Source organism: Chiloscyllium punctatum, chromosome 15 (assembly GCF_047496795.1).
Source record: "Chiloscyllium punctatum isolate Juve2018m chromosome 15, sChiPun1.3, whole genome shotgun sequence".
In the NCBI taxonomy this organism is placed as follows: Eukaryota; Metazoa; Chordata; class Chondrichthyes; order Orectolobiformes; family Hemiscylliidae; genus Chiloscyllium; species Chiloscyllium punctatum.
The window spans coordinates 76,991,701-77,004,001 of NC_092753.1; the positions used below are offsets into that span (position 1 = coordinate 76,991,701).

General features: G+C 38.5%; 1 protein-coding gene across 6 annotated transcripts in view; it reads left to right on the forward strand.

Annotated features, from left to right (window-relative positions):
• Positions 1-277: 277 nt before the first annotated feature.
• The window catches only part of LOC140486420 (interferon alpha/beta receptor 2-like), a 40,256-nt gene continuing 28,232 nt past the window's right edge, over positions 278-12,301 (forward strand). For 4 of the 6 annotated variants that reach the window (XR_011962561.1, XR_011962562.1, XR_011962563.1 and 1 more), the window contains exons 1-4: positions 278-478; positions 1,385-1,517; positions 5,982-6,072; positions 9,620-9,749. Coding sequence is in view for 1 of the 6 variants with exons in the window: in XM_072585524.1 (XP_072441625.1) it covers positions 6,024-6,072; positions 9,620-9,749 (179 nt within the window). In the remaining 5 variants the exon portion in view is untranslated. Of the gene's footprint in view, positions 479-1,384; positions 1,518-5,981; positions 6,073-9,619; positions 9,750-10,686; positions 10,851-12,301 lie in introns of those variants that run through there. The other 2 variants (XM_072585525.1, XM_072585526.1) reach the window with 2 other exon arrangements.

The window sequence follows — 12,301 nt, forward strand, 5'->3', positions numbered from 1 at the left end:
GACCATGTGTTCTTTACAGGTACTTGTATGTGTCACATGCAGAGGGGGTTGCAGTATTCCACAATATCTGTGTTGCTATTTGTAGCCATGAGTCATAGTTACCTCCCTCCCTTGTGCTTCCATTGGCAAGCCCAGCCCTGAGTCACGTGATTATCAGGAAAGGCTGACAGCTGCGGGCTTTGTGACCTCACAATCTGTGGGCGGGGAAGGCGGGGGGAATGGGTGTGATGGACAGGCCTTGGGGGCATGGTCCACCCACTGCGGTTTGCCAACGATATCGAACCGAGGCAAGGGAGACCGACGTTCATGGAGCCTGATGGGAAACTGGAAGAGGAAGCTCTCGCCTCGGTGCCGTTGCTCTGATGTTTGTGGAGAAAGACGTTTAAGTCTGTATGGGGCGGGGGGGGAAGAAACGCTCTAAAGGTCGTTTCTCTCCCACGTAACTAGCGGATTTTTATTTTCCTCTCACGGACATCAGGTAAGGTCCCGAAAAGGAAAGATATAATAATAATAATTTTGTCGGAGGGTGACGAGGAAATGCAATGTTAGTGAGGTCGGGGGTTCAGGCTGAGGTTTGTTCTGACCGTTTGAAATGGTGTAACGTTTTATTCCAATGCACAGGTCACCTCTCAAAACTTCCCTGTTTTGAACCTCCTGCAAAAGTGTCCAAAAAATCAGCAAAGGTTGAGATGAGCTTGCGAGCATTTCAGTTTCAGGCCCCCAAAGGGAAGGGGATCCGTGTTAATTGTTATTTCTGCCGGCAGCCCTTGGGTTGCAGGATGTGGAAATGCTGTAGGTGGATAAGGTCAGAAAACGACCTGGTGTCGTTAGATTTTTGACCTTGGGCTACATGGTCCAGAACGAAGTGTTCATATTGTCAATATATCAGCTCATATGAAGCCACTCGGGACATCTTCAAGTGAGTGTTAGAGTTGACAATTTTTTTTGCGTTTGGAGCTTTTTCTACTACGGGTTCTTGTTTCTGTTTCACTGTAATGTTCAAACCTGCCGTTGTCTTAATTCGCAATAGCCGGTCTTGGGCTAGGGTGAATAAAGTTTTAAAAATCACATAATTGAATTGCATTAAATTTATTGTCTCGCATACCAAGGCACAGTGAAAAGCTCTGTCTTGCGAACAATACAGGCAGATCACATAGTTAAATAGCGTAGGTAAGTAAATAATAGGTAAATAGTAGCAAAAACCAAAACATACGTACAGGCAAATGCTAAGAGTTTGTGAGTCCATGCAGTATTCTAACAATAGGGTAGAAACTGTTTTGAAACCAGCTATTGCATATGTTCAGGCTTCTGTGCCTTCTCCCTGATAGAGGTTGTAGAAAAGCTTCATCAGTGACTTGTATTCTATCTAATGTCTGTATTAAAGGTCTGCACAGAATATGAATGATGGCCGAGCTGTAGGAATTTGAGGCCACTGAAAGATGTGAGTTGAAATTGCAAGTGGGAAGATACAAGTGATGGAGTTAAAATGAGTCTGAGAAGGACATGGTGATTAAAAGGTATGAAATTGTGCAGTGTGAATAATTTTAAGAAAGCTACAGTTATTTTTCTCAAAGTGACTGAAAGAGCATTCTAGTTTTGAATTAATTATTGCCAGATTTGCGTTGCTGACAGCTTGATACTATGTATGATCAGTTTAGTTGAATTTCCAATGGATTAACCATGGCATATCAGCACTGAAAGGTATGCAGTTAGCAGATGAAATTAAATAGGTTAGGGATTGTCTTGGTTCTTTAAAGATGTGTCTTTGCACATAGAATTCATTAGATTATTTGTGACTGATTCATGATTTTTTTAAAAAATGTATTGAAACTAACTTCAAATTAAAATGTTTATAAATTAATTTGGTTAAATCCTTGACTCTGTGTGAAGAGATTCTTGAAAATATAGCTGTACAATGTTCCATTATTACATCCAGTACCATGCCTTGCAACTACTTCTCAGACTCCCTTGCTGACTTATCTTTTATTTATGTTCAGACCTGTTCATAATTATCCAGTTTAACTGTCCTCACTTCTAATCAAGCCATATATCACTCTGGCCAGCATGTTAATTAACCAACATGTTCCAGCAACAGCTAGTTTTCTTCAAGCTTGTGACTATTACCACCTGAAACAACATGGGCAGCAGATCAATGCTGAAACAAAATGGGGGTGGGTAAATGAATTTTCCCTAAAATTCCTGGGAAAGCTACAATTACGGGGGGATGAATCAAATTCTGACAGAATTAGTGAGGAGCTGCCCCTCCAATCATGGGCTAGTTCTGTCTTGCATTTGCTGTTCCTTTCTCTATGAAAGAAAGCGTTGAGGGGATTATTTTGACCATGCCACCGAGATGGGAACTTCACCTGCAAGTTCTCCTCCAAGCCAAATACCGTCTTGGTTTCGAACTATATGGCAATTTCCTCCATACCACTGGGTCAATATCCTGAAACTCCCTTTGTGACAGCAATGTGGGGTATATTCAGACCATGGTGTCTGTTTGCTTAGTTGGCTATATGACTGCTTTGCAACATTGCCAACAGTGGAGATTTAATTCCTGCATTGCATTGGTGACTGTGGTTCCATCCTCTACACCTCACCCACTCACGTGAGGGCTTTCTCGCTTGCTGTTTTTCTTTCTCGTTTCCATGGCATGAGAGAGTCTCCAAATAAGTGGAAAGAATCTTCTGCTCTTGAAAAGATTAGAGAAAAACAAACCACAAACATTAAAAATAATAGCAAATGAAGCAAAAATAATGAGAATCTTTTTTTTTCTTTCTGTGAGCACTTAAAGTCTATAGTACACTGCCTGGGCGTGTGGTGGAGACAGCTTCAATTGAAGCATTTGAAATGGATTCATTTGTTGAGAAGTAACAAAGAGGATTGAGGAGGGCAGAACAACAAATATGATCTGTATGGACTTCAGTAAGGCATTTGAGGTTTCTCAGGAGACTGATTAGCAAGATTAGATCTCATGGAATGTAGTGAGAATTAGCCATTTGGATACAGAACTGGCTTGAAGGTAGAAGACAGAGGGTGGTGGTGGATGGTTGCTTTTCATACAACTGGTCACAGGCCTTCAGTATGCCACAGATCGGTGCTCGGTCCGTTGCTTTTCTTTTTATATAAATTTGGATGTGAATATAGGAGGTATAGTTAGTAAGATTACACCAAAATTGGAGGTGCAGTGGGATCTTTATCAGATGGGCCAAGGAGTGTCAGATGGAGTTTAATTTCGATAAATGCGAGGTGCTGCATTTTGGAAATGCAAATCAGAGCAGGACTTATACACTTAAAGATAAGGTCTGGGGGAGTGTTGCTGAACAAAGATACTTTGGAGTGCAGGTTCATAGTTCCTTGAAAAATGGAGTCACAGGTAGATAGAATGTTTGAAGGTGGCGTTTGTTATGCTTTCCTTTATTGGTCAGACCATTGAGCATAGGAGTTGGGAGGTCCATGTTGCGGGTGCATAGGATATTGATTAGGCCACTTTTGGAATATTGCATGCAATTCTGGTCTCTATTATCAGAAGGATGTTTTGAAATGTGAAAGAGTTCAGAAAATATTTACAAGGATGTTGCCAGGGTTGGAAGGTTTGAGCTATAGGGAGATGCTGAATAGGCTGGGGCTGTTTTCCTAGAGTGTCAGAGGCTGAGTAATAACCTTAGAGGTTTATAAAATCACGAGGGGCATGGATAGGATAAATAGACAAGTCTTTTCCCTGGAGTGGGGGTCCAAAACTGGAGGGCCTGGGTTTAGGATAAGAGGGGAATGATATAAAAGAGACCTAAGGAGCAATGTTTTCATGTAGAGGATGGTGAGTGTATGGAATGAGCTGCCAGAGGAAGTGGTGGAGGCTGGTACAAGTACAGTATTTAAATCCCATCTGGATGGGTATATGAGTAGGAAGAGTTCAGAGGGATATGGGCCAAGTGCTCCCAAATGGGAGAAGATTAGGTTAGGATATCTGGTTAGCATAGATGAGTTGGACCAAAGGATCTGTTTCTGTGCAGTATATCTCTTTCATAAAAGGAAGAATGCGTAGAGATGGGAGAATGGCAATAAGTGAATTGTTTGTAGAGCTGCTGCAGACTCAATGTGCCAATGGCACTGCAATGATAACGTGTTGAGGATTTTATCTGGAGTTCAAATTTCCAAATTTAACAGTGCGGTTTAATTTGAAGATAAATTTTCACCATACAAAGTATGCTGATATAAAATATGGTCAAGCTTTTAAATTTTGTCATCTTGTATCAAACTGGTCATTTTCAGAATTGAGGCCAGTTGGTAAATGTTGAACACAGTGAAGAGAAATAAGGCATCTCTGTTGAAGTGGATCTTTGATTCTATGCAACAGGAAGATGTTGATTTAGAGGTTCCAAAAGGGATTAACATACTGTGCAGCTGGCAAGTAACTATCTTTTAACAAGCATGGCAAGGCAAATTTGAGGGAGGATCATTGCAAAAGATAAGGAAAGGTCTCATATGGTCCAGGCTCAAGTCCCACCTGTTCTAGAGGTATGAAAAAACATTTCTGAACAGGTTGATGAGAAAACACCTTTTTTTTAATCAAAGGTAGCAACATTGCTCGAGGCAAGAATCATTAGCAGTGTCAAAAGCAACCTATAAGTGACTAATTAGCATCTCAGTTACTCTGCCATATTTAATGATGCCAGGTATTTGTGAAAGCTTATATCAAATATTTGGAGCCTTCCTGTTAACCCCATCTGGAAATAGGTCAACTATTCCGATACCAAATTATTATAACAGACCACAATAGAAAATGAGAGTTCTGGCAAGCACAAAATGTTCTGTAGTTGTGGCCAGTTTCTTGTTCTGCAGAACAAGGTGTATGCTTTATCCAAAAATGAGCAGCTGAAATTATTTATGATCCAATATAGAGCAAGAATTCTTCTAGTTTATCATGGGACTGAATTGCAGTTATTTATCAAATTGTTACATTCATATTTCCGTTAATGTTACAATCATGAGATTGATTGATTGACTACATAAATTTCAGGTTTTGTTTTAATTCCCTCATGAGATGAGGGGGTCACTGTTCAGACCAGCATTTACTGCTGATCCCTAATTGCCTGGAGGGCAGTTAAGAGTTGGCCACATTCCTGTGGGTCTGGAGTCACACAAGCCAAATATCAGCTTCCCTAAAGGACGTTGATGAATCAGGTGGGTTTTTCTGATAATTGGAAAAGGATTCATTGTCATCATTTTAACTCTTAATTCCAAAGTTTCATTGAATTCAAATTCCATCATTTGCTGTGGCAGGATTCAAAGCTGGGTCCCCAGAACATTACTTGGGTCTCTGGCTGAACAGTCCAGCAATATACCACAAGGTCTACTAGGAAAGCAAATTTGAGAACTAAAAATTATAAAGAGACTAAACAACTTGTTCTGCATAAATCTTACAGCTCTGCAATCAAACTTCTCACTTATGGTTTGTCATTATTCAAGATACTTTTTGCCAAGTCTCTCATATCTAACAAATTAACTCTTTTCTGTAGTAGTAGCTGTGGTGAACATGGTCACCATATTCTACTTGGAGCAGTAAATACAATGTAGACCAAAGGTGAAGGAACTATATCAAGAAACAGCAAGGAAATTTTAATAAGCTGTCAGGTATTACAGAATTTATAAAGGCTTATTTATTGGCACCTTGTAACTTGTTTCAGAAGGTGTAGAGCTTCCTCAATGTGAGGGAAATCTTGTGTTATTTGAGGGCATGTTGTCACAAGAAAGCGGTGCCAAATATTAACTTTTTTCGTTCCTGATTAAGAAGTCATCTCGTGGCAGGTTGGTTAACCAATTTAATCAGGAAAGAATGGGTAGAAAATAAGTCTTGCTATTTGGTTTCTACTTCAAAAAGCTGGTTAATTTGTTTGAATTTGTCTCTGCTCTTGAACTCTCTCCTTTTAATTATATGATTTAATGCATTACACTTTTTTACTCTTTTTTTTTTATCATAGGATGAATGAAGGGGAGAACTAACATTTTAATCAGACACAATAATGTTTATAATATTGGGCCTATTGTGTTTTCATCCATTTCTGAACACTGGTAAATATGCAATTTTTCATTGTGAAATCAGAACTGATATTTTTGTTTTGTAGCTGTCTCTACCATGTAATTTATTCAGATTTATTCTTTTTCTCCTGAAACACGTGATTGTTTTATTGAAGTTAATATATTCCATATTTAGCTTCCAGAATTCAAATCTGTTTCAAACTTAGTTTGAAAGCTCAGTTTGTGCTTCTGAGAATTGTGGGTAAAGTTAGTGCGTTATTTTGATCTTGAAATATTGCTACTTTGGGTGTTACTATTGGCTTAGTTATAATGCCCCTGCCTCTGGGAGAGATGAGGCTTCAAATTCTTTCCAAGGATTTGAGATCTCAATGAATATCTTTTGGTGCTGTATTGTCAAGGTACTACTTCTTGGATGTAACTTTGAACCATGAGCTTCATCTGCCCTCACAAGTGCACATGAAAGATAAAATAGAAGTGACCAAGAAAGTATCGAGGAATTCTTCCAATTTTGTACCTTACCCAATGTCGCCAAATTAGATTATCTGATCATTAATTTTATGCCTTGCAGTGATCCTGATTTCTGCAAAACTGATTACTGTCTTTCACTAGATTACAGCAGTGACTGCACTTCAATGTACTCTAGTTTACAGCATGCCAAAATGCCTCACTGTCATGTAGTGGTGACTGATTTTCCTAATATTATCTCAAATATGAGAAAGATGCAAGCTCCTCTTGCCATTTCTTCCACCCCAGCTTTAAAAGAGCTACTCTGAATCATGCAACAGCACAGTTGTAAGAAATGCCTCCATTAGATTGCTTTTGCTTAAGCTCTGTCCTTTGCTTATAATGATCACTGTTCAATTGAACTGAGAGGTTGTTGAAATATTTCTAAAGCTAGCAGTTCCTGAAATTTTTGTGGTAGCAGTTCCATCCTATGGAGAAACAGAAAATAGCAGCTATTAATGTTTCAGATATCTTTTGATGCATTGCTGTACCTTCACCTTATAGTGGACATTGCCTCAATCCATATTTCAGCTTCATTTTCACCCTTTTGTATTGAGCTAAAGCTCAGGTGACACTACTGATGCCAACTAACCCTAAATGATAGCTTTAAGTCCAACTCTTCGATTCTAGTACTTAACCTTCAGTCCCAATGGTACACTGTATTCTCAGAAATGCTGTCTTTCACCTGAGACATTAAATTTGGACACTGCTGCTATTTTATTTTAAATCTTACATACTTTAACAAATTTTAGAAAATGCTGGAGAATCTCTTCAGACGTCTGAAGAGATAAACAGTTAATATTTCAAGTCTGACGTGACTTCTTTATGACCGACTCAGCACTAATTTCAGCAGTGGATGCTGGATCAGTTTTTTTTGTTCAGCAATCTCCGATTTAAAATTATCTAAGTTATTAAAAGATATGAGCCAAAGACAGGAATATGGAATTAGACCATAGATCAACCATGATCTCATTGAATAGTTGAATGATCATGAGGACTGAAGAGCCTGCACCCATTCTTATGTCCATATTTTCCCCATCTCTTATCTGTTTATCTCTTCATAGTGGCTGGCAACCTACTGAGTACCTCCAATATTTTCTGTTACTGCAGATGTTGAAAATGAAATATTTTGCTTTTACTACAATTTACTTAATTTTGTTTTTTTTTTCATTTGTAATTTATAGGATTTGGCACTTTTCCCCATTTAGTTATTTGGTTTGCTTAAGTAACAGTAAAGTCTGTACTTGGAGCATTTTATTTCTGTGATTTTTTAAAAAAAATTATTATACTGATTTCCCCACTAGGTGTTTGAAGTTGATTCATCAGTTTACCCTGAGCATTCCATCAGCATTTTGACAAGTCTCCAATGTCTTTTTGACCATTTTTTCTCTGCAACAAAATATTGTGATGGAACTGCAGTCATATAATTAGCGCATGCACTTTAAAAGCTATGTAGCAACTTAATATTTCAACTCATTTGAAAGACAGTGTGCTTGTTTAAGATATGTATCTTTTTTGCCACCTTGCAAGACCATGGGCAGCATCTTTCCTTTCAGTTCTCATTTTGATTTTATTTTATTTTCAAGTACTTTGCTGGAAGTTTGCAACACATCTCCTACTATCTAATCTCAAGATGAATCTGGTGGGATAGGTTGGCGTGTGTATTTCTAGCCTACAATATTCTGCAGTCTGCTGATAGCTGAGTAATGTTTGTAGGAAAAAGTGAGGACTGCAGATGCTGGAGAGTCAGTTGAAATGTGTGGCACTAGAAAAAGTACAGCGGAGCAGGACAGTAATCCCTCTTTCCTATCACTATCCCATCTACTTTCCACACCCCTCACCCACCCCCACCCCCTCTATCTCTCAGCCCACTTCCTTCTCCACATTCCTGATGAAGGGCTTATGCCCTTTGATTCACATGCTCCTCTGAGGCTACTTGATCTGCTGTGCTTTTTCCCGCACCTCACTTTTCAACTCTGCGTAATGCATTTGCTAATCTACTTGAATTTCGCCCATTGATGCAGAAAGCATTAAAATTCGTGATGTGGATTAATAAGGCTTTTTTGTTTCGTAATTTTAAAAGGCAAAACAGTTCATTCCTGGGGAATAACATTGAAATGCAATGAAGTATTGCTAATTTCAATAGAACTTCAGTTAAAAATAAGTGGATCCCAAAATTAGGGACCACTAATGTCAGATGGTCATAGATAAATCCAATAGGCAGCTCAGGAGCAACCTTTCTGTCCATGAGAATAGAGCTAATGTAGAACTCCTTCCCACAAGGTAATGCAGCATAGATGCATTCTTTTAGATGGGGTAGAAGCATGTGTTGATAGAGTTGGATGAAGCTTGAGAGCATCATCTGGGGGGCTGAATTGCTTTGTTCTGTGCTGTAAATATCTGTATGCTTTGCAATTAGTCAGATGTACAGCACGGAAACAGACCCTATGGTCCAACTTGTCCATGCCGACCAGATATCCCAACCTAATTTTAGTCTTACTTGCCAGCACCCTCCAAACCCTCTCTTCCTATTCATATACCCATCCAGATGCCTTTTAAAATGTTGCAATTATACTAGCTACTACCACTTCCTCTGGCAGCTCATTCCATACACCATACCACTGTCTCTGTGAAAATGTTGCCCCTTAGGTCTCTTTTATATCTTTCCCCTCTCAGCCTAAACCTATGCCATCTAGTTCTGGACTTCCCGACCCCAGGGAAAAGACTTTGTCTATTTATCCTATCTATGCCTCTCATGATTTTGTAAACCTCTGTAAGGTCACCCCTCCGCCTCTGACGCTCCAGAGCAAACAGCCTCCGCCTATTTTAACCTCCCCCTATAGCTCACATCTTCCAACCCTGGCAACGTCCTTGTAAATCTCTTCTGAACCCTTGAAATAGATTATTCATTCCATCAATTTTAACTAATTAAAAGACACCTGGATTCTCAGCATTTATTAACTGATCACAGTTGCTAGTAAAAGTGAAGGGGAATTTGAGATTTTTATGCATAACTGATTTTACTTCTGATTTTTCAAATGTAATTTGATGCTTATACAATTTTTAAATATTTCAGTTATTGCTGTACTGCTTCCACCTCTCAATCTATCATATACATCAGAAAACTTTCATCCTGTCTTAATGTGGGAATCGGGGACGGACATGCCATTCCCTACACGCTATACAGTGGAATACATTGCTGTAAGGTTTGTATACAATGGTCTGTTTTCACAAGGCTATTATAATTTTCATTATTGTTTCAATTTATCCTGTGCAAGTAGAATTGCGTATTTGGATGGAGACTAGAGTGGAGCAGCCTCCAAAATGACGAGGAATGGAAAATGCATTCAAGACAAGGAAATAAAACTGTTTTAAATATTTTCATTAATGCCTCAATGATCAATGTAAAGGAACAAAGCAGTCCCTTCCCACTCTTCCCTTTCAGATTTGACATCCTCAGCATCCTCTACTTGCAAACTACCTCTACATTTCCAACCTTGTACCCTCTCTCCTCAGAGCATTTTTCTGTCTACCAAATCCACTTTGCTGTAATTCCATGTTTAAGATTTGCCAGTCATGTCTTTGTTTTTCACAACATTGAAATCCCCCTAATTATGCAAATAACATTTCATGATAAACAGAAAATGCTAAGCATGCTCTGTAGCTTTGACAACTTAGCTCAAGACAAAGAAACCTAATTAATGTTTCAAGTTGTTAATTCTCTTTTGTCCAAGTCTTTGGTCACCCCTCTTAATGTTTTCATATGTAGTTTGCTGTCTCTTTTTTTTTGCCTGACTAGGAGGCAAGATATCATGGGGCAGTCAGAGTTGGAGTGACTGTTGTCAAATCAGAGGCTACATCATCAAAATAAGAGATGAAATCCCCCGTTAGAATGACAAACGTTTAGAAGTATATATGTGATCACTGACCTGTATTGGTTTTCAAGAAATTCATGGATTGGTCTTGGTTGCTTCTGTTACTTGATGTGCAGATTGTCACTTATGTTTGACCACAGTTCGTCTGTTCGTTCATGTTTACTTTGTTAATTCTGAATGTTAGAGTATTGAGATAATGTTAACTATTTGACTTAGTGACCCTTCTATAGTAAATTTTCTTTTTGTTTGAAACTATGGAAGTTTGTAGTTTTGTTTTCTTTAGGATTTCAAATTTTATCCACAACCAAAGCTACTGGTCCCCAGCTGGATCAGAATAAAATATGGGGGTCTCATGTGGACTCAAGGCAAAGTTTGGGGTCTCTGCTAGGATCGTAAAAGAATACATAAAAATCCATAATCGCAGGAGCACAGGTAATTTGGAGGGTTGTGAAGTTGGAAGGAAAGGCAATTGAGGAATTTGAATAAGAATTTGCACAAACATTTCATGACCAGGATTTTGATCAAAATCAGGGGGGAAAAACAAGGGTGATAGAGCAATGGAACATGCTGCGAATTAAATGATAGTTTGCAGGGGGTCCAATGTGTGACACAACCAGAGGTGCATTGAAATAATTGGTTCTAGAAGTAAATGCCTGGATGAGAGTTTCAATGGCAAATGAGCTGATATAGCAACAAAATCCAGCAATGTTACGGTGGAGAACAGATGTAATCTTAGTCTGGTACGAATAGGACATTGGAAACTCAACTGAAGATGAATTTGTAACCAAGCTCTCTCTAACTCTCTCTTGCTAGATGGAGAATGAACAGTGTAATAATGGTACTGTTGTTGTTTTGTGATAAGTCTAAATCACACTATTTAAAAGAAATACGTTTTTTAAAACAAAACATCAGAAATAGGGGCTAATGGTACAAATTTGTTTTGGAAGTTTACAAGTAGGATTTATTAAATTTACCTATGACACTAACTTGATGGGGATAGTCAGTACTGAAGAGGACTGCAACAAATCATAGGGAAACAGTAGTAAAGTTCCAGAAGGACAGTCTGCAAATGAATTCCAACTCTGATAAATGTAAAGTTGGAAGAAAAGGTAACTTGCTGATTCCTTTTGAAGTGGATACAGAAAGTAATTGAGCATGTAGGACAAATAAACCACTTGCTAAATGATGTGCCACAGTTAGTGAGAACTTAACAAAAAAAGCAAGTTAAGCTCCAGTCTTGCCTTGACCGATTTGAATAGGATGGAGGTTACATTAAACATTTATTGAATCTTGGTTGAAACTCTTAAATGTAGTCTGGCCACCGTATTATTAGAACGAGGTGCTGGCGAGAGTAAGTGATAGGTTTGTGAGGATAATGCCAGAAATGCACAGGTATACATATAAGGAAAGGTTTGACAGGCTGGGTTTCTTTCTTGAAGAAAGAATGCTGAGTGTTTGGCTGAAAAACATTTATTCACAACTACGAAAGCATTAATTAGAGTGGATGCTGAATGAATGTTTCCTCTTATAAAAACAGCATTACTCAATGGAAGGTACTTAGCAAAAATGCAGCAGGGAAATTTAAAAGAAACCTCTTTGCTCAAAGTAGTAAAAATGTTGAATTTGATGCCGCAAGAAGTAATTGTGATGAACAGCTCAGATTTAAGGGGCAGCAAGATAATCGTATGAGGTACAAGGAATACGGGGTTACAGTGATAGATTCAGATGAGGAAAGATGGTCTAGAGCTCAAGTGAAGCATATCACCAGTATGGATTGGATGGGTCAAATGGCCATTGCCCCATACCCTTAATATTTTTGAGTTCTAGTATAAATTGGCTTAGTTAATAATGTTTCACCAAAATAGACAATAGCATGATTTTAC